Source organism: Hyperolius riggenbachi, chromosome 1 (genome assembly GCF_040937935.1).
Source record: "Hyperolius riggenbachi isolate aHypRig1 chromosome 1, aHypRig1.pri, whole genome shotgun sequence".
Taxonomy (NCBI): domain Eukaryota; kingdom Metazoa; phylum Chordata; class Amphibia; order Anura; family Hyperoliidae; genus Hyperolius; species Hyperolius riggenbachi.
The window spans coordinates 188,194,941-188,221,548 of NC_090646.1; the positions used below are offsets into that span (position 1 = coordinate 188,194,941).

At 43.5% G+C, this 26,608-nt stretch overlaps 1 protein-coding gene across 4 annotated transcripts in view; it reads left to right on the plus strand.

Annotated features, from left to right (window-relative positions):
* The window catches only part of NR3C2 (nuclear receptor subfamily 3 group C member 2), a 470,603-nt gene extending 444,956 nt beyond the window's left edge, over positions 1-25,647 (plus strand). For all 4 annotated transcript variants that reach the window (XM_068279226.1, XM_068279217.1, XM_068279219.1 and 1 more), the window contains exon 9: positions 24,031-25,647. In XM_068279226.1, coding sequence (XP_068135327.1) covers positions 24,031-24,186 — 156 coding nt within the window. In that variant the 3' untranslated portion in view covers positions 24,187-25,647. The remainder of the gene's footprint in view (positions 1-24,030) is intronic.
* Positions 25,648-26,608: the final 961 nt, after the last annotated feature.

Below are 26,608 nucleotides of genomic sequence, written 5' to 3' on the forward strand. Positions count from 1 at the left end.
TCTCTTAGGAGTGCAAAATACTCAGGGTTACCCTCCAGCCACAACCACTGTGTAAAATAAAGGGATGATACATGCACATTCATACCCAGTAGTTTTTCACACTCTGCTGCACTGAATGGGCTTTAGTTAGCATAAACTGGTGGTCTATGTATAATTGCAACTGTGCTCTACAAAAATATCATGTTTTCCATATGTTTTATATGCTGCATATTATTCAGCTTTTGGAAACCCAGCAATTGTCTTTCAGTCTTGTACATCACAGTGGCACTTCTTTATAGACCACTGATTCTGGCTAATTACATTTTTGTATTGATTTTATCTATTTGTTTTAGTGCAGGAACACTCTAGGCAGAATTGCATATGTGGTTTTCACTATGTTCTATGGAAAACGCAAATGTGATTCTGCCTAGTGTGTTCCTACCCTTAATCATGTACAAAGTAGAAATGCATGATAACTGCTGTGGATGTGTGTATATGATTATGCATGTGGCCAGACTGAGAGCAAGCATTATTACTAGAGGTTTTTTTTTTTTTTTAATAGTTTGACATTTTGATGCACAAATTACAAGTAGAGGAGTTCTCACTCTCCTACTGCCTGACCCTTAAGTCTGGTACACACTTTCAATTATGATTGGTCAATCATTGACCAATTTTACCATCTCCATGAAGTATGAAGGTTTACCTACACAATCTGTCCAATAGTATTCAATATTTGTTGACCCTCATAATACATGGAGGTGGTAAAATCAGTCAGTGATTGGCCAAACAAAACTGAAAGTGTGTACTAGGTTTTCAGCCTGGGCACACCTTCAATTTATTTTGGTCAATGTTTGGCCCATTCTACCACCTTCATGTAGTACGGGAGTCAACATTTTTTTTAAAACTATGAGAAGATTGTGTAGATAACAACTCTTATACTACATGGAGTTAACAAAATTAAGGTGGCCATACTCACAGTTACTGGTCGATTTGCCATCAAATTCGACCAACAGATAGATCCCTCTCTGATCGAATCTGATCAGAGAGGGATCTTATGGCTGCCTTTACTGCAAACAGATTGTGAATTGATTTCAGCATGAAATTGATTCACCATCTGTGGAGCTGCCGCTGCCGCTCCCCCCGCCAGCTATACTTTACCTTCTCCGGCCGGCGCGAGTCCCAGTCTCCACTGTCTCTTCTCCGGTCTGGGCTCCTCCAGCTTCACTTTACTTCCTGCCGGAGGAAGTTTAAACAGTAGAGGGCGCCCTACTGTTTAAACTTCCTGCTGGGACAGGAAGAAGTGAGGCCTGCTGGACTCGGAGCCCAGCGGAGAAGGAGCAGCGGTGACCAGGGGACTCGCGCCGGCGGAACTGGTAATGTATTGCTGCTGTATTGCGTTGGTCGTCGGGCATTCGAACGCCGCTATCGACGCACTCCCGATCCGCCAGTGATCGAGCAAAATCTTCCGCACGGACAGGAACGACGGGAATCAACGGGAACGATCGATTTCGGACGGAAAACGATCGTTCGGTCAGCGTTTGCGTTACGATTTCACAGCCGATTCGATCACAGTGATCGAATTGGCTGTGTATCGGTGGGAAAATCGGTAAGTGTATGGGCCCCTTAATCCAATCATTGGCCAATCAAAGTTGAAGGTGTGTACCAGGCTTTACTATTCATCACCAGAGTTTAACCACTTGCCGACCGCACACTCATAACGTGCGTCGGCAAAGTGGCAGCTGCAGGACCAGCGACGCAGTACTGCGTCGCCAGCTGCAGCCTAATTAATCAGGAAGCAGCCGCTCGTACGAGCGGCTGCTTCCTGTCAAATCACGGCGGGGGGCTCCGTAAATAGCCTGCGGGCCGCCGATGGCGGCTCGCAGGCTAGATGTAAACACAAGCGGAAATAATCCGCTTTGTTTACATTTGTACGGCGCTGCTGCGCAGCAGCGCCGTAAGGCAGATCGGCGATCCCTGGCCAATCAGCGGCCGGGGATCGCCGCCATGTGACAGACCACATCCTGTCACTGGCTGCACAGGACGGATAGCGTCCTGTGCAGCCCGGAACACCAGGGGGAGGCAGCAGGTAGGAGAGGGAGGGGGAATTTCGCCGCGGAGGGGGGCTTTGAGGTGCCCCCCCCCGCCACCCACAGCAGGCAGGAGAGATCAGACCCCCCCAGCACATCATCCCCATAGGGGGGAAAAAAGGGGGGCAATCTGATCTCCCTGCCTGCACCCTGATCTGTGCTGGGGGCTGCAGAGCCCACCCAGCACAGATCAATCAAACCAGCGCTGGTCCTTAAGGGGGGGTAAAGGGTGGGTCATCAAGTGGTTAAATACATCATTAGAGTATTGTTTATGTGTAATTAACAGTAGAGGTGTGAGGCAAACAGACAGTGGGCAGGAGGAGTAGTAGGGAGTATTTAAGTATTAAGTAGAAACACTTAATTATTTAAGTAGAAAACAGTACTCACCTGTTTATTCTCTAATGACATTGCATAGCTGGAGAGAGGAGAGGGAAAACACAGGTAGAAAATGCTTGGAAAAGCTCTCCTTGTGCTCATTGTGGAGAATCTTGGCCTGAATATTGACTAGTGACCACATATAAGCCAGTGTTACATGTGTGGTACACAAACAGTTACTTTTTGTATTGGGCTTTTGAATACTGGTCTAGCCACAATGACTGGAATAGCAGAAGCGGTAAGTACTGCTTCAGCAGCTTCACTTTGCACTTCTCATGCAATGCCACCATAGCTTATAAATGGAACCTCAGTCATCCATACAACCCCTGCAGATGGCTCATAGCCTAATAGAACTATACAGTCAGCAGTATACAAACATGCTAAAAGAAGTCTGATGACTCCTTAAGGAACGACAGGAAATCATTCTGAATGGATAGTGTGATGTTGACTAAATAATAATACACCAACCACTAAATACAAAAGAGCAAACCACGCAGCAGATAAATCAGAGCAGAGAAATTAGAACGAACATCACTTTATTGCTCAACCCACAAATGTTTGCTTATTTCATATACATACAGTAATTTCTGGCATGCAATATTTTCATGCTACAGTTGCTAAATAGCTGTCAAACACATTCTGGATGTATGCTATCTTATACTTCATAATATTTTTCTAGGCAAGGCAGAGCCTGCGCTTATTTCTGTATGTGTAGATGCATCTGATTTTCTGCTATTAGCTATGGGGTACTACTTTCATTAGGGTTTTTGGACATCTTTCTTGTTGATCGGCTATCAAAAGTTCTGTTTTCTGAATGTCTAACCCCCCAACCCCATAAAGTCCTTCCTTAAAGGGGTTCTGTTGACGTTTTAGAAAACAAAAACTGCCTGGGGCTTCTATCGGCCCCCTGCAGCTGGAATGTCCCGCGCCGTTCTCTTCCGATGTGCCGTTCCCCGCCGCCGGCACCGGTGTAATTATTCGTCTAACTAGACAAATAGAAGTGCGGCTGAAATGAGACTACAACAATGACGCTAAATATCCCTTATATCTTTTATCTTGACATAGAATGCAGCCATAACGATCACGCTAAATCCTGGTTATATCCTTCACAAATTGCGGCTACTACAGTCTCACTGAATACCATGGTTAAGGTTAGGCACCACCATGGGGGGATTAAGGTTAGGGTTAGGATTAGGCTTATAGTCTGAAAGTGGCTACTTCTGGTACCTTTTGTAAATGGGATCACACTCATTGGTTACAAACAGGCGCCCTTTTTTAAATTAAATAACAATTATCAGCTATATATAATAATAATAATAATATATGGCGCTCTTTTTTAACAAAAATCACTTTCCTTGGCTATATCGGCGTCCTGTCACTTTTCTCGACTATATCCAGCGCCCTATCTCTTTTCTCAGCTATATTTGGCACCGTATCACTTTTCTGGGCTATGTCTTGCGAGCTATCACTTTTCTTGGCTATAAGCCGGCGCCCTATCACTTTTCTTGTCTATATCTGGTGCCCTATCACTTTTCTCAGCTATATCCAGCACCCTTTTATAACCGAAAGTACTCGCCCTTTTGTTACCAAAATCACGTTTATTGGCTACATCTGGCACCCTTGTTTTCCAGATGCCCTTTTCAGATAAATTGTCTCTCCTTACCATATCCCTTATACTTTTGCAACATGCTTATTAGTTGGTCAAATGATATTTCTGCTAGTGAGTCTTGAAAGCTATCCTCCACAACTATGAAATATGTATTTAAAATGCTTGGGAACCAATGCAGAACTTTCACAAAACATTGGCCACCAAGTGACCTAAAGAAAATGCAGTATTTTTCACTTATTATGTATGAAGAGCCATCAAACAGTTTGGGAAATAGACTGAATTGAAACCAGACTTACAGAAATGACTGGCTTCACCCTTGGCCGAGTTTTCTAAAAAGCCACCCTTTGTACTGTTGTCATATAAATACAGATAGAAGATATGAAAATAATAAGCAATATTTCAAAAAAATCAATAAAGGCAGACTGCCTTGGCATATTGTTTGTTTACATCAAGGAGGGCTGACTCACACTTCCTGTTTGTGAGAGAGGTAGATGTGTGATGAGATAATAATTAGTTATCAACAAGTGATGTGGTAAGGAAAGTAACTCCCTGTCTGTGTATGGTTTCCAGATCCTCTCTGGGGTGGTGCTGAGTTTTGTAACACTTGATAAAACTGATACTTTCACAAGATAGTAATACAGGAAATGAATGAAAGAGTGAAAGGCTTCATAATATTATTGTGTTTTACACAAGACCTCAGACTCTCACAGTTTTCACAACTAAGGTAGAACAAAACAGACTGTTGCTTTTTATTTTTTTTTGAAAAATCTTTAACTGCTGCTTTTTATATAGCAGCCACCTTTATGTTCAATAATAATAAAAACAGGTAAAATACTGTTAATTATATTATACCCCCCCCCCCCCCCCCCAAAAAAAAACAAAAAGAAACAGGAAGAAAAGATCTGGTTAGTTGAAAATTCAGTGTACAATAAATGTTTGTTTACATTTTAGTTATATGCACAGGTCCAACTTTAACCCCCCTCCACTTAAAGGGAACATGAGGTGAGAGACATATGGAGGCTGACATATTTCTTTCCTTTTAAACAATGCACATTGCATGACTGTTCTGAGGGCCAACTGCCTGTAATACTTTCAGCAAAAAACCCTGAACAAGCATGCAGTTTATTATGTGTATTTATATAGCGCCGACGTCTTCTGCCGCACTCTTTAGAGTATATAGTCTTGTCACTAACTGTCAGTAAGAGAAGCTCACAATCTAATCCCCACTATAGTCCATAGTACCATAGGGGAAACCAGTTAACTTACCTGTACGTTTTTCTGGATGTGGGAGGAAACCAGAGTGCCCAGAGGAAACCCACACAGACACGGGTGGACCATACAAACTCCATGCAGATAGTGCACTGGCTAGGATTTAAACCGTGGACCTAGAGCTGCTAGGTGAGAGTGCTAAACACTACACCACAGTGTTGCAGATCAGATGTTTCTGAGAGAAATTTGACAAGATTACCTGCATGTTTGCTTTAGGTGTGTAATTCAGGCAGTACTGACCACAAAGATTAGCAGGACTGCCAGGCAACTGGCATCACTTCCTACCAGGTGGCCCTTGGGGAATTCAACACAGGACTAGAGAGTAAGCATGTGTAAAGTAAACATTGTAGGAGAGGAAAGATGCAGCAGTGAGTTAAGTATAGAATCTGTGCCTAAGATACTATGAACACAAATAAACAGTTTTAATAAACAGGAGAGATAGACAAATAACGTGTGGGTTTAATGTACAATATAACTGTTTACATTGAAGCTATAATGGATGAAAATGGATAAATAGTGTGTATGTTCATGTTTCCCCCTTATTTTCCCTTAAAAATGCATTTCCCCATTCAGTAATAACACCTCTGTTGAGCCCCTAACCTTGTCTTTGTAACCTTAACTAACAAAGCTAGCCTTCATCTGCCTTGTGCCCTAACTCTTCTTACTGACACCCTTTTGGCTTCAGTGTACCTCCCTCCTGCTGTAATCTTCTCATTGGTGCAAATACATAGCTGAAGGAGGAGGGTTTTTAAAAAAAATAAAAATCTGAGAACATTTTGAATAGTGTACAATATTGGAGCAAAACTACATCTAGCATCCTAATATAGAGGAGAGCTGAAAACATTTAGGCTTCAACAGTGGGTGCCCAACCTACCTTTGCTCCCATGAAGCAGGTGGGTGCAGCACCTGTGGATTGTGCACCCACCTGCTTGTCTAACCCCCCGTTAGACAAGCAGGTGGGTGCACAATCCACAGGTGCTGCACCCACCTGCTTCAAGCATGAGCTTGTAATCATTAGCTTTCGGGATAACTGCTAGAAGCGTGACTATAGTTGGGCCAGCTAGCGTTCACTGATGTCACTGAAGAGAGATCTCTCATATCTCCAAACACTGCACCAGTACACATGGTAAAGCTGGAAGTACTCCCCACGGGTCCTACTGTCACTGACGGTAGCATCGCTGCACACATAGACAACGCAGCAAAGTTATCAGGGGGATGGTTTAAGCCCATTATAATTATGAGAGGAAATACCATGGGATGCAGAAAGTCATGATTATGTTGTGATTCTTAGAATACTAGATTTTAAACACATGTATGCTTGTGTGGTATTTGAAGCCTGCACTATGCATTGGATTAATACGTATGAAAAACATGACTATGCTAGTAATACAAGATATTAGCAGGACAGCAGCAGTGAATTGGTTAAGAGGAGTGATGTTTAGCAGGAATGCAGAGATGGTGCTGATAGCTCTTCACACCAGTACTGACCTATGACTGGAGCAAGAAACGCCAGCCTGATGGGGGAGCTGTGCCTAAGAATAGGATACAGCACCACGTTTGCTCTGGTTTTATCAATCACACTAAACATAGTTTGCTTTGATCAAAAACAGCATACAGTAATTAGTGAAAAAAATCAGAGCTTGCCGTGAAGAAAATGCTGTTTGCGTTTGACACGGTACACCGCGGAAGAGTACTATTCCATGACAATCCGGAGCAATCTATTGGAAATCAAAATGCATTAGCTGGAGTGGACTGTGCCTGAAAAAGTTCAGCTTGTTGTGAAAGGCAGGATCATAATAAAGTCCTTGTTCCCCTGTGCTATATTAATATAAGCTGATTTTATAATAAGTACTTGATTTGCAAGGCGGATGACATTCACCCCAACCCTACACCTTTAACCCCATAATTACAGTATGAAGCGTGGTATCCAGAATAGCTTTCAGAGAAATGAATCTGTGTTTGGCAAGCTGATCATAGTTATACACTCAGTGTTGCTATACATTAAAATACATAGGGAGGAGTTACTTATGTATTAATTAAGCAAATGTGACGCAATTTTTAAAACTAGTAGAAAGGTTAAGAGGAACTGCTTGTAGCAACAAGCCACTAACTAATACATTTCATCTATTCTCTATTCCAAGTAGTTGTACTTTGTAGTAAAACAGTATTTTTGGGTTAGAAGGTCAGAGTAAGCTGGGGGAGGTTAGTGTTTAGCTTACAGTCTGTGTTAGGCGAGTTAATTGAAGGGCGCTGCTATATTAATTTAGAGCTGCCTATTCCTCAAGGTCTGGGGTATCCCCTTCCCCCTACCAATACTTGGAGCAAAAAAAGTTAATTCAGAGGATGGCGCCATCCTCTGTATTAACTTTTTTTACAGTCTGTGTTAGGCCTAGTACACAAATCCAATTTTATCACCTCCATATAGTATGAGGGTTCACCTACACAATCTCTTAATAGTATTACATTTCTGTTTGGCCCTCATAGTACATGGAAGTGTTAGGATAGGTTTGGGTTAAAAATGGTTCTGAATTATACATAAGAGTATGTGTGCATGGTGTTGGCAGTTGCAGTTTATACAGGATTCAGGTTATCACTTTCTGCGCCTTAGGTTACACCATAACGTAATCTGAAATGCATAAACCATTGATTGCACAATGCTTGTAAAGCATATCAAAAGTGTATCCAAACGATGTTTAGAGTCTGGTACGCACCATGCAATTTCCCATCAGATAGATAGGTCGAATAGATAATTTCCGACAGGTCCGATCTGATTTCCGATTTTTCGTTTTTTTTTATCGATTTGCATAGAAGTGATCAGAAAATCATTCACAAAAATTGGATCTGTCAGAAATTATCTGACGACCCGTCTACATGATGGGAAATTGCATGGAGTGCACCAGGCATAAAACAAAAAGATTAAAATGTGTGCTAGGTGTAACTGTACCCTTATTGAGAAGCAGAGGGGCAAAGGTTAGTGATAAGATCAAGTTAGACAACTAGCTTAGCATTAGGGTAGGTGGGACATAAGAAGGGTTAGTGGAGATGTGCAATCTCATTAGTAGAATTTCAGGGTTGTTAATGTGTTACCCTGATGGTCTGCACATATTGCAACCATAAAGAGAGTGTTTATGTACCTTTCAAGATGGAATTTAATGTAAAAAAATATCTGTTATTATATGTCATCTCAGGTTGCAGATGTAAAAAAAAAAACATAATATAGAAACACACGACTGCTTTCCACATCGTTCTGTTTCTGTCCCTTTAATGACACCTATAGGACAATGACAGTACTGTATATGGAAGATGCTGTGTGGCTGTGACTAGTAACAGCACTCCCTTGCCCTATATAGAGTGTGCGTCAGGGAAATCTGCTGCATGTGAGCTGAAGGCTGTAAGAGGCCCGTTATTTGTTAAGCTGGGCACCATGAACATGTGATTCTTTCATATTTGTCCTTTATTTGAAGATAGTTTCTCATTTTCCAATAATATATCTACATAAGTATTTTATAAATAAGTAACATGTCCTGTTCAGTGCTGCACAGAAGCATGGACATGCATTGCTGATAGATCCTTGTGTCGCTCTGTCTATGAAACCTGTTATTCCGGGTGGGTGATCATTACTCCAATTATTTCCTTACCATATTTTCTCTTGCCTTATTCTATATGACACTTCTTCTAACATCTATGTAACACAAAAGACTTGAGAAAAAAATACATAAAAAGATGGTAAACGTACCAATAACCTTTATCAGTCAGGGTCAGTTTATTCTGAGAACTTTTTTCACACATTAGCTGCAGAAATGATAATTGTAGAAGGTATATTTACTGTATCAGAGCTCAGTCTTATAACTATCCTAAAAGTTTTATACTGTACTAAAAGCTTTCCTGCTTGGCTGTATGCATAACAGGCTGTGTTCATTGCTGGAGTCATAGTGGTGATTGTTCTTTATAAAATACTAGCCGACCCGCAGCGTAGCATACGCCGCATAAGGGGGTAGAGGGCAGGAAGGGGGTATTGGGCACAGCGGCGGGGAGGGTGGTCGAACCCCCTCTCAACTGGGTCCCTCATGTGTGCTCCCCCTCCAGCTTAAGCTCAGCTGGAACCCCCCTCACCTACCTGGGTCCCCGATGTGTACTCCCCCTCCTGCTTAAGCACAGTAGCAGCCGCCACTATTAGTAAGAGGCAGCGGGCGGGGATGCCTCACCTCTTCCGTTTTCCAGCATGTGTTCCACTGTTGTCACTTCCTGCAATGCCACCCACTGTATTAGTGTAATTTGCCTTCTTAAAACAGAAAGAAATCTGCAATAATTCAGCTATAAATGAACATTTGTGGTTACCCACAATTCACTGCTACTAAATATGCCAATTATTCTTTTTCACCCAAGCAAGCATCCAGATCCACTGGTGTATAGCAAGCCTTTAACTTTAAATTTTACACAGCCATATCAAACCCACATGTGACAGCCTGCTTCAAACTTTTGGTCCTCACCTGTACATGGCAAGGATTGATATGGCTGTATGAGATAGGGCTTGGACCAGTACAACAAAGTAACCAAGCAGCTCAGGGTGACCCAAACCACTCGGAATGTATATAGGCAGGGCCGGATTTGTACCATTTACCGCCCAAGGCCCACTATCAGCAGCCGCCCCTCCCCCCCCATCCTTATAAAAAACAGAGTTTTCAAAAGTGAGCAAGATTAGAGACTGGGATTCTCTATAAAATGGCTCATACTGTTTTTCTGGAGGCAGTCCTCCTGAAAGTCTGATGTACAAATCCTTAGCAAGTTACAAGCAAGTATTTCTTAATGCTAATTAATTCTGCTTATGTCTTTGTTAAAAAAAAATACAAGTCTTGCTATATCCTCTCTCCACTTGCTGGCGCTGGAGTCTGTACGTTTTAAACATATCTTGAGGATAAATAAGTAAAAACACCTCCTCTAAATACTAAATGTATCCTTTTCAAGTAAACCTTACATCACTCACTTTTAGTGGAAAAAGATATAGGTGCAGGGTTGATCTACAGTATTCAGTACACATGAGGTGTTCACCCTATACCTATGCACCCTGTACATTACCATCATTATTATCTATTACAATATACTATTTTAATATCTCAAGATGTAATACCCACCTGTCTACATCCCTGCTTGAATATCTGCACATTTTAGTTTGCAGTTCTGCTAGCACAGAGTTTGGCACATGATGTATTTACAAATGTAGGGGACAGTGTGAAACAGCATGCCCCCAACTGAGAGCTGAGCAGTGACTCACTGCTGGCTCCTGCTCTCCACAAAGTCCCTGCTCATTCGCCTGCCCTCCATACATTTTTAACCTGGCAGATTCATTACCTGTCACTTGGGTCCGCGGTACTGCTCCTGCTTGCCTAACCGGCTGTCCAAATAGATCCTCCTCCACAAAGTAATCCTGAAAGTTCACCTGTTCTCCTGAGATGTTGCAGCTGGCAGATCAGCTGTTTAATTCCTGTCTGTGTCACTTGTGTCCGGTATCGCTCCTACTCGCTCACCTGCACAATATCCAGATAGATCCTCCGACCTCCACTCCACTAAGTTCTCCTGTTTTGCTGCGCTGCCCGGGGCCATAGATAGAGCTGGATATCTTCAACGGTGCCCCTCTCCTCATGTTGATGAGACAGCAGGCAATGCCTAGTGACAGCGCCATAGACTTTGAATACAGGAAGTGAGCAATTATGCTACTTCCTGTAAACGCCGGCACTGTCATTGAGCACCGCTCGGTCTCAGCACAATGATGAGAGGGACACTGCTGAGTATATGCAGTGCTATCTATGGCCCCGGGTAGCGTAGCAAGACAGGAGAACTTTGTGGAGGTCGGAGGATCTATCTGGACATTGTGCGGGCGAGTGAGTAAGTGCGGTACCGTGAACACAATACAAGCGGCACAGACAGATAATGAAACAGCTGACCTGCCAGTTGCAACGTCGCCCCAGCCAAGCTGCCGCCCTAGGCAATGGCCTCTGTGGCCTGCCCACAAATCCGGCCATGTATATAGGAGGATAAAAGGGTCCAAAAAGACCTTCTACTAAAAAAATCAAAGCTTGGTGTAATTTGGCTTCTTAAAACAGAAGCAAATCTGCAATAATTCAGCTATAAGTGAACATTTGTGGTTACCCACAATGCACTGCTACTAAATATGCAAATTATTCCTTTTCACCCTTGGTAAGTCAAGCAAGCCTATGGGCCTGATTCACAAAGCGGTGCAAACTGTTTAGCACGGGTGTGCTAAACAGTTAGCACGTGTAGTGCCGTTCGCAGACTTTTGCACGCGCAAAGTGCTGCGATTTGCGCAATAGCGGTCTTTTGTGCGCGCAATTTGCCGCAAATCGCAGCACTTTACGCGCGCAAAACTCAGCAATCATGCGACTTGCGGCAAATTGCACGCGCAAAAGACTGTGATTGCGTGAATTTTCACGTGCTAATTGTTTAGCACACCCATGCTAAACAGTTTGCACTGCTTTGCGAATCAGGCCCTACAGCTTTTCATTTTATACAGTCATATCAAACCCACATGAGACAGCCTATTTCAGACTTTCAGTCCTCAACAGTTCTTGGCAGGGATTGATGTGGCTGTATGAGATAGGGCTTGGACCAGTACAACAGAGTAACCAAGCAGCTCAGGGTGACCCAAACTACTAAGAATGTATATAGGAGGATAAAAGAGACCAAAAAGCCCTCCTACTAAAAAAAAGCAAAGCTTGGTGTAATTTGCCTTCTTAAAACAGAAGCAAATCTGCAATAATTCAGCTATAAGTGAACATTTGTGGTTACCCACAATGCACCGCTACTAAATATGCAAATTATTCCTTTTCACCCTTGGTAAGTCAAGCAAGCCTATGGGCCTGATTCACAAAGCGGTGCAAACTGTTAAGTACGGGTGTGCTAACTGCTAAACAGTTAGCACGTGAAGTGCCGTTCGCAGACTTTTGCGCGCGCAAAGTGCCGCGATTTGCGCGATCGCGGTCTTTTGCGCGCGCAAAAGTCAGCGATCGCACAAATCACAGCAAATTTCGCACGCAAAAGACCGCAATAGCGCAAATCACGGCACTTTGCGCGCACAAAAGTCCACGAACGGCACTTCTCGTGCTAAACAGTTTGCACCACTTTGTGAATCAAGCTCTATAGCTTTAAATTTTACATAGTCATATCAAACCCACATGTGACAGCCTGTTTCAGACTTTTGGTCCTCATCAGTACATAGCAGGGATTGATGGTGGCTGTATGAGATAGGGCTTGGACCAGTACAACAGAGTAACCAAGCAGCTCAGGGTGACCCAAACCACTCGGAATGTGTATAGGAGGATAAAGGAGACCAAAAAGCCCTCCCACTAAAAAAAAGCAAAGCTTGGTGTAATTTTCCTTCTTAAAACAGAAGCAAATCTGCAATAATTCAGCTATAAGTGAACATTTGTGGTTACCCACAATGCACTGCTACTGAATATGCAAATTATCCCTCTTTGCCCTTGGTTTGATATGACACTACTTCTTCTTCTTGCTTGGACCAGCCCCTTCTTCTTGCTTGGACCGGCCCTGGGGGCAGGGCGCTACTTCTTCTTCTTGTTTGAAGGTTGAGGCACTTACTCTATTATATATATAGATATTGGCTGCCAGCTACAAACTCTCTGCTTCAGTCAGCTGAGGTGTTTATCCTTATGATTGTTACATCTGAAGGGAAGCTGGGAAGACTGTGGAGTCAGTGCATTTAGAACAAATACTGTAGCTTGTTTAGAGTCACTTCCTCAATTACCAGTCAAGCTGAAAGATCAGGATGAAGATTAATGCCTTTAAACTTGCAGTTTTTTTTTAAATATCCTGTATAATAATCCCTCTGTCCCTGCGTCCTCCTGTGTCCCTGTCAGCTGCCTGGCACGCTTGCACGGTACACAGGTGGACTTCGGGCAGCGGTCGTGGACAGGCACGTCAGATTGGGGCTGGGCGCATGGTGCGGAGGAGTGTCTCCGCTATGCTTGCGCAAGGTCGTGGGCATGTGTGACATGAGATTGTAGACAGTTGCCTAGCGCCCATTATTAAACGAGTGGGCTTTTTCACTAGTTAATAATAAATGAGCATTTGATGGCAACACCCATTTTTCTATGATGGCAATGTCTCCTCTCAATAAAGGAGATAGACTAACTGAACAACACACAGCCCTGAAGCACTGTGTTTACAGTACTAGTTTAAAGTAGTCTGAAAGTCAGCATTTTTACTTTGCTCTTAAAGATTCCTCGCAGCTTGAAAGCTACAGTGTACTATCCCAGATTTTTTTTTTAGCAGAACATCACTGAAATGGTTAAACAAAGCACTTTGTCCTGCTGTTCAGCTTCAAATCCACTTCCAAACTGGAGATAACAGTATCTTTGTTTGCATTCCAATGTTGATACATGTGTGTAAACACAGTGTAACAAGTGAAAATGAGCCCTCTGTAAAGCTCTATGTGCTTCAAGCACACAAACAGCTCAGAACAGCTAATTAGAGGATGTTAATATCTATATATATAATAGAGTAAGTGCCTCAACCTTCAAACAAGAAGAAGAAGTAGCGCCCTGCCCCCAGGGCCGGTCCAAGCAAGAAGAAGGGGCTGGTCCAAGCAAGAAGAAGAAGTAGTGTCATATCAAACCAAGGGCAAAGAGGGATAATTTGCATATTCAGTAGCAGTGCATTGTGGGTAACCACAAATGTTCACTTATAGCTGAATTGTTGCAGATTTGCTTCTGTTTTAAGAAGGAAAATTACACCAAGCTTTGCTTTTTTTTAGTAGGAGGGCTTTTTGGTCTCCTTTATCCTCCTATACACATTCCGAGTGGTTTGGGTCACCCTGAGCTGCTTCGTTACTCTGTTGTACTGGTCCAAGCCCTATCTCATACAGCCAAATCAATCCCTGCTATGTACTGATGAGGACCAAAAGTGTGAAACAGGCTGTCACATGTGGGTTTGATATGACTATGTAAAATTTAAAGCTATAGAGCTTGATTCACAAAGTGGTGCAAACTGTTTAGCATGAGAAGTGCTGTTTGTGGACTTTTGTGTGCGCAAAGTGCCGTGATTTGCGCTATTGCGGTCTTTTGCGTGCGAAATTTGCTGTGATTTGTGCGATCGCTGACTTTTGCGCACGCAAAAGACCGCGATCGTGCAAATCGCGGCACTTTGCGCGCGCAAAAGTCTGCGAACGGCACTTCACGTGCTAACTGTTTAGCAGTTAGCACACCCGTGCTTAACAGTTTGCACCGCTTTGTGAATCAGGCCCATAGGCTTGCTTGACTTACCAAGGGTGAAAAGGAATAATTTGCATATTTAGTAGCGGTGCATTGTGGGTAACCACAAATGTTCACTTATAGCTGAATTATTGCAGATTTGCTTCTGTTTTAAGAAGGCAAATTACACCAAGCTTTGCTTTTTTTTAGTAGGAGGGCTTTTTGGTCTCTTTTATCCTCCTATATACATTCTTAGTAGTTTGGGTCACCCTGAGCTGCTTGGTTACTCTGTTGTACTGGTCCAAGCCCTATCTCATACAGCCACATCAATCCCTGCCAAGAACTGTTGAGGACTGTAAGTCTGAAATAGGCTGTCTTATGTGGGTTTGATATGACTGTATAAAATGAAAAGCTGTGAGAGCGCATGCGCGCGCAGGATGGTGATGGCCGCCTAACCTAACCACTGCGCAGAGCACGGAGCTATTTTTCAAATTATCGCCGGTCTAAGCACCACATTCCTCCCAACTGCACTAGAAATAGCTGTGTGACCTTCCGAGGAGCAGATTGAGCACAATGGCGAACAGTAACAAGCCTAAACGGCGAGGGAAATCCTCCGGCTCCGAGAAGGCACGCGGCTCTCAACAACCACCCATTACAGATTATATGGCGGACCCTAACCTTGAGGAGGACTGTTCGGACGAAAGTAGAGAACACTCAGACACCGAATACCCTCCCTCTCGCTCTAACCGCGACTTATTGCAGAAGGTCCGTGAGGTTGTCCGCAGGGAGATTACAGCAGCCGTCAAACAACTCAGCAGCGATATCCTACGGGAAATGAGGCTACTCTCGCAACGCACAGCAGGACTAGAAAACCGCATGGACAATGCCACCACTGTGCTTGAGGGACATGAGGAAGACATCCATACCCTCCAAAACGATGTAGACTCCCTGAAAATACAGGCTGAAGACAGCGAAAATCGATCGAGGAGAGGAAACCTCCGGATTAGGGGCATACCTGAGACGGTGACCGACCTGCCGGGCGCAATGACAGCCTTGCTCCAAGAGCTTGTCCCTGACATACCAGTAGACCGCTTGGAGCTGGATCGTGTTCACAGGGCTCTAACCCGACGTCCAGAAAGCGGGCCACCTCGGGACATCATAATGAAATTTCTATATTATAAAACAAAGGAGGCAGTCTTAGCAGCCTCTCGTGCGAAATCCACGCTTACTTTCCAAGATCATGCCTACCAGGTATACGGAGACCTCTCTCAAGCAACCCTCCTGAGAAGAAAGGAAATGAAGCCTTACCTCCAAGTGCTTAAAGAACGGCGAATAAGTTACCGCTGGAGGTTCCCCTTCGCACTCATCCTCACCATCGATGATCGTCAGTTCGTGGCTACCTCCACCCGAGAGCTCCAAGAACTGTTTGCAGCACAGAACCTCCAACTACCGGCCCTACCTTCTTCACCCCCGACCTCAGCATCCCCGAAACCTGCTTCCCCCCCATCTTCCCAAAGAAGCAATCGAAGCGGTCCTCTGCTTCTCTCCGGAAGCCCAAAGGAGCAGCCCCAACGAAAGAGAAGATCCGTTGCACTTCGAGAGCTCTCCTCGCAAGTTTTTCACGCAGTCACCTGATCAGATAAGTACCTGTTTGCTTTCATCCCCTCCCTGGAGTACTTATCCCCATGGCTGACGACCCCTGGGAGTCCCACCACTATGCCTTCTCGTGGCAAGTGCATCACTAAACTTATTTAGACCTATTGGTCTGGTTATAGGTTTTCATTTAATTTCATTTTACTACGTTAACAATTTTAATATTAAAAGTTAGAAGTTAAAATGGCGGGTTTCTTCACCATTGTTGGCGGACAGTTAGCCTTCCCGCTCCTCCTGTGTGGCTCCTCCCCTAGAGACACTGAGAAGCTCAGCGCCATTATGCACTACCCGTAAAGGAACTCAACCTTTTACCTAAAGCCACTATACTAGGCCTTTAGGCTCTGAACTGCTTTCCAACTTCGGACAATGTCTGCTCACCAGGGATACTCGTTCCACGATACCACCCCAGTAGCCAACGATCAGACCCCCCAGCCTCACAGCATATACCAATTATTGGCTGAACTTCTTTCCCTGCGAGCAATTCGCTCACTACACAGCTCACCCCTAATTGTCTTTTTCATATAGACTCTTTTTCCCCCTGCTCCCCCAGAACAACCTGTTTGTTATCTGAAAACTTGCCTGTTTGCATATACCATACTGTTACTCATAAGGTGATGACTATGTGTTTCTGTTTTCTTTTGCATTTTTCTTTTTAAATCACAGTAGCAGTATACTTATGTTAGAAGGTGTTTCAAACCTATACATTTCAAATTTCACTACCCATACCTACTCCGTGATCGCCACAGAGATGCTCAGTGTATCCCTCCCCTTGAAGCCACCCAAAAGAGATCTTCCGCGCTCTGTCATGCGCTCTATCCATATCTTTACCATCATTAGTATTACTCTTTTCCCTCTCGTCTCTACCCCCCGACATCCATCTTCATTATCCCTATTCTCTCTCCCATTCAACTCCTCAAAACTATAATTACATCTCTGGCTTACGACGAATACACTGAGCATCCCAGTACCCCTGGTTGCCACCAGAGGCCACTATGATACCACGATTACTCTCCCGAGCCCAATAACAGCTCAGCTCAACTCCTATGTTATCGGACAGAAGCACCTTCTATTTGTATAGTGAAAATGTACTAACTCTGCTGCCTATTTATCTTACTTAACAATCCTGCAATTGTATTCGGTACCACAAAGAGTTACACTCCGCACCTACCCAGCCTTTATATAGGGATAGGACCACAGGCAATTTCTTAAGGTATGCCCCTAGAATGAACCCACTACCCACGGGCGATTTGAGATGGCTGCATATTTAGCAAATAAAGCTAAACACAGGTTGCTATCTGGGTTGCCCCCCCACTAACCCTCTACCCCAAATACCCCCCCTTTTTTTTCCCTTTTTTTTTTTTTTTTTTTTTCCTCCTAAAAACCCACCTAACCCTACTTTCCCATCCCCCCCCCCCCCCGTATGAAGCTACACTTCTTAACCCCCCGACTCCCTCGTACACGAGACAGTCTCATCTCCCATACTAGATTGCTGAATGTGCGGCTGCCTCAAGTTGCCTCTGGTGGGCCCCTTGTGCCCCGGGGTGTAACATATAAGATACGATACCCACCCTAGATTAAAGTCCAAGGGCAGAAGAAGATTTCCCCCCTTCTCCTTCCACTCCCTCTCCCTTCCCCCCCACAACCCCTTATCCCACCCCTTCCACCTTGAAACCTTTATTAGTAGGTGCTATCTCGACCCCCACCTAGTTCAACAATTTAATTGAGATCGCTCCGTGCTCACCTCATGCTGCTCCCTGTTCCTCTTATGGGGTTGTTAATCCCTAAAGGGAACCCAACACCTAGTCACCTTTTGGTGTCTACGTACTATGCTAAGGGTACCTCTGTTTGGAGTTCGATACCCTTTGCAGCCCTTTTCTTGCTGCTCACCTTTCTATTCTTTTTTCTCTTCCTAATCCCTCCCTTTTTCTCTTTACCCCATGGGACGAGGAGTATTACGCAGCAGACTACACTCAAGCCTCCATGACTAATTCAATTAAAATTGCATCTCTCAATGTTCAGGGCCTCAATTCCCCCCCTAAAAGAACCAAAGCTTTCCAACATTTTAAGAAACTAAATATAGATGTTATATGTGTACAAGAATCTCATTTTATCGCTGGTAAAGAACCAAAATTTTTTCACAAGGACTACAGGCAAATATTCTTTGCAAGTGCCCCCATTAAAAAAAGGGGAGTCTTTATAGCCTTCAGGAACTCTACTAACTTCACTCTCTCAAAGTCTATCGCAGACCCCGAAGGAAGGTATGTCCTACTGATAGGCAAAATTCAAGACGAACCAATTTCTATAATGTCCTATTATGCCCCTAATGACGCACAAGCGCCTTTCTTATCTCACATCCTCCAAGTACTTGCCACACACAGTAAAGGCAGGCTATTTTTGGCGGGTGACACAAACCACTGCCTGAACCCATTTTGGGACAAACAACCTTCAAGTAATCCTACTACAGGAACGTTGCAGAAACAAACCGCCACCATCATTTCGGCTTTCCAATCATATGACCTCATTGATACTTGGAGAGAATTGAACCCCCTTAAAAAAGGCTTCACGTTCTACTCTAACCCACACTTATCCTTCTCCCGCATAGACCACTTTTGGGTCACCTCTCCCACACTACCCCTAGTCAAGGCAGCTGTCATTCACCCCATCCCGTGGTCAGACCATGACATGAATATTATAACTTTCTCATCCTTGATCCAACGCCCTACAGAAATCCGCTGGGTAATGAACCAGTATTTACTCACCAAGGAAGAAACAATTCAACAAATAAAAGCCAAATTAATCGAATACTTCGAGCTAAACGTCCCAGATGATGCGATCTCAGACCTCACCATCTGGGAAGCCCACAAGGTAGTAATCAGGGGGATCCTAATACAACTAGCCTCTAGGCACAAAAAAGATAAGCAGCAACTTCTTCAAAAACTAGAACTAGCTTACCAGGAAAAACACACTAACTTTCAAAATAACCCTACCCCTGACAACAAAAGCGATCTACTAAGGGCGGAAACTGCTCTTAATTTAAGTTTAACAGACTCAGCCGAAAAGCAACTCGCCAATACTAAATTTAAATTCTTTCTCAAAAGCAATAAGCCAGACACACTTTTGGCCAGACGTCTTAGGCAGAGAGATCCATCACATAAACCTATTACCTTACAACAGTGCCCAAACCAGACCACTTCTAACCCTAACACTATAGTAGACACTTTCCGCCAACACCTAGAACAACTATATAACTCCCCCGACTCTTCGTCACCCAACCAATTATCAGACTTCCTGTCAGATGTACCAATACCCAGTATGCCTCCTGGTTTCAGAGAGTTAATGGAACGAGAAATCTCACTTGTTGAAGTACAATTAGCAATCAAACAACTCAAGCTCAACAAGCAACCGGGACCAGATGGTTTTAAAGCACTCTACTACAAGAAACTAAGTACCGTCCTCGCTCCAAAATTAGTTAGCGCCTTCAACAGCATCCTTAAAGGTGCAAAGCTCCACTCTGAATCCATCACGGCCTCCATTAGCATGATCCCGAAGCCTAACACAAACAGCTTAATTTGGTCCAACTACAGACCAATATCGCTTTTAAATATTGATGTTAAGCGATTGGCCAAAATCCTAGCCACCCGCCTCAACACTGAAATCTCGTCCCTCATACATAATGACCAGGTAGGGTTTATGCCACATCGTCAAGCGGGAGACAGTGTCAGACGTCTCATCCATATTATCCACCACGCCCATACAACCCAAATCCCTTCTATGCTCCTTTCCCTAGATATAACGAAAGCCTTCGATTCTGTCTCATGGAAATATCTAATTGCAATATTGCGCAAATGGGGCTTTGGTGACCACTTTATCACCTGGATACAGGCCTTATATTCCACCCCCTTAGCGTTTGTACATTACAACGGATTCCGCTCCCCTTCCTTTAAAATCACTAGAGGCACCCGTCAAGGCTGCCCCCTCTCCCCTCTTCTTTTCGCCCTTGCAATAGAGCCCCTAGCCATCCAAATCCGAAACTCACCAGACATCCATGGGATTCCACTGGGAAAAAGGATATTTAAAGTCAACCTTTTTGCCGACGACTTAGTTCTCTGCATCTCCCGCCCTACCAACTCCCTCCTAACCTTAAACAAACTCTTATCAACTTTTGGCACCGTCTCGGGCCTGCAAGTCAATCCTGACAAATCAAAGGCACTGAATGTTTCATTACCCCATAGACTCATGCAAGCTCTCCAAGATGCCTTTGAGTTCCAATGGGACCAACAAAAACTCCCACATCTAGGCATATACCTAACAAATACATACGAATCCCTATTCAGGCACAATTATCCAATGCTAGCCAAAGAATTACTTCAAATGCTTGAATGCTGGAAACGATACTCTATCTCCTGGTTAGGTCGTATCGCGGCGATAAAAATGACGTTCCTTCCAAAACTTCTCTACACCTTCCGTATGCTACCCATCCCGTTACCAGCTTCCTTCCTATGTAACATCCAGAGCAAGGTCAACCACTTTATATGGGGCTCCAAAAAACCGAGGTTTCGCAGTATAAACTTGTATAGATTAAGACCCGATGGAGGCCTTGGAGTACCCAACCTGAAACACTACTACAAGGCCGCACAAATTTCCCCACTAATTCTGTGGCAATTGAACTCCCACAGGCCTTCATGGGTAGACATCGAGGAATCCTTAGTTCACCCAATTAAACTCTCTAATCTCCTCTGGACCACCCCGGCCAGTAAAACGATAATCACTAATCCCATAATTAAGCACTCCTTATCCGTTTGGGACAGCTGCAAGTACTCCGGAAATTTATTATCTCCACATAGGCCCCTGACATCTTTCCTCGGGAACCCCTCTTTCCCCGCAGCCTTAACCTCACCTGCTAGCTTTCGCTGGTGGATTAGTTCTCACCTCACCACGGTTTACTCCTTATCTTCGGACACAGGTATGAAAACCTTAGCCTTCCTACATGAACACAAGCAACTCCCCCCCACTGAAAGATTCCGATACATGCAAATTTCACATTTTGTTAAGTCTCACCTCTCCCACACAGATTCCCCTTTAACCAGAACCCCTTTTGAACATATCTGCGCCTCAGACCCACTTTCACCTGGCACTGTCTCACTCATATATAAGGCATTAACCCATGCACAATCCAAACACAAACCAAACTACATAGTTGACTGGGAGAAAGATTTAAATATCTCGATCGATCCTGAAGACTTGTCCGACATTTGGACTAATATCCCCAAAATCTCTATCAACGCTGACCTAGTTGAAGTCAACTATAAGTTACTTTTTAGATGGTACCTGGTTCCTTCCCGTCTGGCCAAGTTTAAAAGCAACACATCCCCATACTGCTTCAGAGGCTGCAATACCCCTGGAACTCATGTTCATACCTGGTGGAAATGTGCTAAAGTACGCCGACTTTGGCTGAGAGTATGTACATGGGCCTCCTCGTTAACCAACCAACCGATACCTAGGAACCCACTACACACTTTGCTGGGCCTTCCTTATCCTAATCTTACCAAACCACAAAATACCCTGGTAAATTATATCTTTACAGCAACTAAACTGACGATAGCCGCAGCGTGGAACACTAATCTCCTCTCCTTTGACCTGGTGAAAAGTAGATTAAACCGTATCCTCTTTTTTGAGAAACTGCGAGCCAGATTAGAAGATAATATGACTAAATTCAACAAAATCTGGTCCTCCTACATGGAATACCTACTGGGGTCTGACTATAGCGCTAGGATTGGTGCAGTATGACATCTTGGAGTCGCCCTAACTCCCGCTGCCTAGGCGGATTTGCAACAGCCTACTCTCTCCTCGTCCCATACTCTACCTCACCTCCCTCTCTACCCCTGCGTCTTCTATTCCTCTCTCTTCCCTTTTCCCTCTCTACTACTCTCTTTACCTAGTGTTAGATGCGTCTATCAGATATCCACTCCCGCCTCCACTGGGAGACGGGTAGCAAAAGCTAACTATACTACCCGAACAAAATAGGCTCATGCCCACCCAACAATTGGTTCAATGAATGGGCAAGAGACATTTTGTCGCAGATATAGCCACTTTGACTAATCTTTTCACAATATAGCTAAGACAACGCCCCGAATCACCGCAACCCTCCGGTTGCTTTAAAAGTGCCAGTCAATAATAACTCTAACACTTGATGATGTTCATTCCTTTTATCCCCGTTATGTTTGTTATTGATGTTAAGTCCTGTACTTGACTGTATACTTTCTTATAACCCAACCATTTGCCAATGTCTATATAGTCTGTGCAGACTTATGTTCATGTTCTATCTTATAAAATTCAATAAAAACGATTGAAATAAAAATGAAAAGCTGTAGGGCCTGATTCGCAAAGCAGTGCAAACTGTTTAGCATGGGTGTGCTAAACAATTAGCACGTGAAAATTCACGCAATCGCGGTCTTTTGCGCATGCAATTTGCCGCAAGTCGCATGATTGCGGAGTTTTGCGCGCGTAAAGTGCTGCGATTCGCGGCAAATTGCGCGCACAAAAGACCGCTATTGCGCAAATCGCGGCACTTTGCGCGTGCAAAAGTCTGCGAACGGCACTACACGTGCTAACTGTTTAGCACGCCCGTTCTAAACAGTTTGCACCGCTTTGTGAATCAGGCCCATAGGCTTGCTTGACTTACCAAGGGTGAAAAGGAATAATTTGCATATTTAGTAGCAGTGCATTGTGGGTAACCACAAATGTTCACTTATAGCTGAATTATTGCAGATTTGCTTCTGTTTTAAGAAGCCAAATTACACCAAGCTTTGATTTTTTTAGTAGAAGGTCTTTTTGGACCCTTTTATCCTCCTATATACATTCCGAGTGGTTTGGGTCACCCTGAGCTGCTTGGTTACTCTGTTGTACTGGTCCAAGCCCTATCTCATACAGCCATATCAATCCTTGCCATGTACAGGTGAGGACCAAAAGTTTGAAGCAGGCTGTCACATGTGGGTTTGATATGGCTGTGTAAAATTTAAAGCTAAAGGCTTGCTATACACCAGTGGATCTGGATCCTTGCTTTCGTTACTAAGGGTGAAAAAGAATAATTGGCATATTTAGTAGCAGTGCATTGTGGGTAGCTGAATTATTGCAGATTTCTTTCTGTTTTAAGAAGGCAAATTACACTAATACAGTGGGTGGCATTGCAGGAAGTGACAACAGTGGAACACACGCTAGAAAACGGAAGAGGTGAGGCATCCCCGCCCGCTGCCTCTTACTAATAGTGGCGGCTGCTACTGTGCTTAAGTAGGAGGGGGAGCGCACATGGGGGACCCAGGTAGGTAGGTGAGTGATGGGTTCCTGCTGAGCTTAAGCTGGAGGGGGAGCACACATGAGGGACCCAGTTGAGGGGGGGTCCGACCCCCCTCCCCGCCGCTGTGCCCAATACCCCCTTCCTGCCCTCTACCCCCTTATGCGGCGTATGCTACGCGGCGGGTCGGCTAGTATAATAAAAAGCAGTTTGAATAAAATGCAATGGCAGGTTTCAGGACAAGATAAACTACACTTTGCAAATGTGTAAATTGTAAATAGATTATATCACTTGTGCACAAAGCATGGCAGGAGGGGGTGGTGGCTTTTGAAAGGGAATGGGGTAGTTTTTTTTCAAATATACATACCTATTTTCTTGAGATCGGCTGGCTGGGGGCACAGTGTGGACCAAGGGGGCCCCATGCTTTCTGTTTTGCAGGGGTGGGGGGGGGGCATTCAGTGTAATTATGCCTGTTTAAGTATACTTAATTATATTATTGTGCATGGCTAAGGCAGATCTAATTGCATATTTTTTCTTTCCCAGGTGGTCGGTGACTTGTTGGAGTTCTGCTTCTACACATTTAGGGAATCTCAGGCGCTGAAGGTGGAGTTTCCTGCAATGCTGGTGGAAATAATAAGTGATCAACTACCAAAGGTGGAGGCTGGGAATACAAAGTCTTTGTACTTTCATAGAAAGTAACTGGAAGAGTCTTACAGGAAAACTTTGCCTTAAGTTTCCTCCAATGTTTCATAGACAAGCTGAATATACAAAACTACTTTTTCATTGCAAAACAAGGACGATCTCTTTTAAGCTGAATAATATAAGCAAATCGCACTGTATGGGGACTGAAGGAGAAATACCAGGAATACAGAGAGTTGGAGCCAGCACCCCGGATACTGATAATTACTTATATTCCTATGGATAAAAAGCCATATCTAGTCAGAGACTGATTCATTTTGATATTATAACATTGAAATTTAAAAAAAAAATGCCATGGAGTTTCCAGCTTTGTTTGTTTCATTTGGGTTCATGGACACAGGAAATATCTTTATATGGTTACTCTCGGTTTGCACACAAAGTATATTGTCAATATGGGGCATTAAATATTCTTTTCTTGTACAAAACAGAGAAGCTCAAAATAAAACAATAAACATTTGTTGTATAAAATTAAGGAACAGTTGATGTTGAATAAGCACTTCCCACAGCTGTCCCATGTTATCAGCCAATACTGTAGGATGAAGGTGGTGCGTGCCCATTCTTTTTCACTTGCAGCAGAGTTGGTTTTGAACACAAGTGTTGTGCCATGCTAGGCACAGTGCTTCTGCCATATAAAGCATGCAGCACGATTCCCATGAACCCCTAGAATGTACCAACAAGCTCAGCTGACAATGCAAGATAAAAAAGGAACAACATTAAGGCTGCATTAGATTAAATCTTGTAAATAGCCCTGTTAGCTACTTAATGAAATAAACTGCCTGTGAGCTTAGACATTTTCCTATGAATTTTGGAGGTGCTATACCGCCTTTTGCAGGCTGTTTTGACACTGTCATTTGACCTGATGACGCAGGCTAGACCTGCAAAATGCTTAGTCTTGAGTGACTAAATTCCTCTTTGAATTACTAGCTTCACTTCCTCCCCCCTTCCCCCTTCCCCCTTAAAACTGATTTTAGGGTTTTTTTTCTTTTTAATTATCTGTTGGTGCCTCCAGTCCCAGTGTAAAACTGGGAGCCTGGAAGTCTTCCCATTTCATAGAGTTGTAGGGATTGGCTGTGTTAGCCCTGCCCTCCTCCTCCTCACCATCGTAGCAGGGGCCAGAGTATCACTACATGGGTGTTGGGGACATTCCCACGCTTCACTACCTAAACTTATAGATTATATGGGGACCTGCTGCAGCTCACAAGTATCGTATTTCATTAAAGGGGAACTGAAGAGAGAGGTATATGGAGGCTGTCATGTTTATTTCCTTTTAATCAATACCAGTTGCCTGGCAGCCCTGCTGGTCTATTTCTCTGCAGTAGTATCTGATTAAAACCAGAAACAAGCATGCAGCTAGTCTTGTCAGATCAGACTTATAAGTCTGAACCACTGAAACACCTGATCTGCTGCATGCTTGTTCAGGGGCTATGGCTAATAGTATTAGAGGCAGAGGATCAGCAGGGCTGCCAAGCAACTGGTATTGTCTAAAAGGAAATAAACATGACAGCCTCCATATACCTCTCTCTTCAGTTCCCCTTTAAGCAGCCGATAGGGGGCGTAAATAAGTTTGAAACAAATGTAGTCTTACAGGTACTACTTTTTTTGTTTTGTTTTTTAAAAGTTCAGCTCTGCTATTAGTATTTAATTTAAAGTGAAAAAAAATATTCTAGGTTAAATCAATTTCCCCACCTCAATTTTACATTTGCTATATTGTGCTGGCTTTACAAATAATTTGACGCAGTTTATGCCGTACTGTATATTGCTGTATATGTATAAATTGTGAAGGACCTGAATCAAAAATGTATGGTAATTTTGTAAATTAGACACAGGAAAATCTTTAACGACAAAAGATGAATGGCACGTAAAGGAAAGTATTTTTGAAAGAATTCTATTTTGATGGAGAATATTTAAGTACTATCTTTGTCTAAATAAGGTAATTTTTGTTTTTCCTTTTTGTAAAGTGAACCTGTTTTGCATGGATTCTGAACTGTTTACAGTGTATTTAAGGAAGGGAAAGCTGTGCCTTTTTAGCATCATATCTAATTTACCATTTTGCAATATCGGTTTGTAAATAGACTCACTTAAACCCCCTTTTCCAGTTATATTTAAGCTTTTCTACTTTTCTGTGAAACAGAAAAACATTATGGTTCTACTTTTTTTTGTGTACTGCTTGCAAGTAATACTGGAGCACACTTTCCAGGAATCCTTCCTGTTTTCTTGTGAATTACACTATTTTATGTTTATCAGATGACTTACTGTAAGTATCTTTAGAATGGTGGGAAAGGGTCTTCTGAGAAACTAAGTGGGAGTCTTTTCCTAAAGGAGATGGGAAGTGAAGTAAAGGTATGTCCGGTTTTGTGGAGGATATTTAAAAAAAACAAAATAAAAGCCCTTCTGTCCTTGATTGGATATCTTTAGTTCCCAT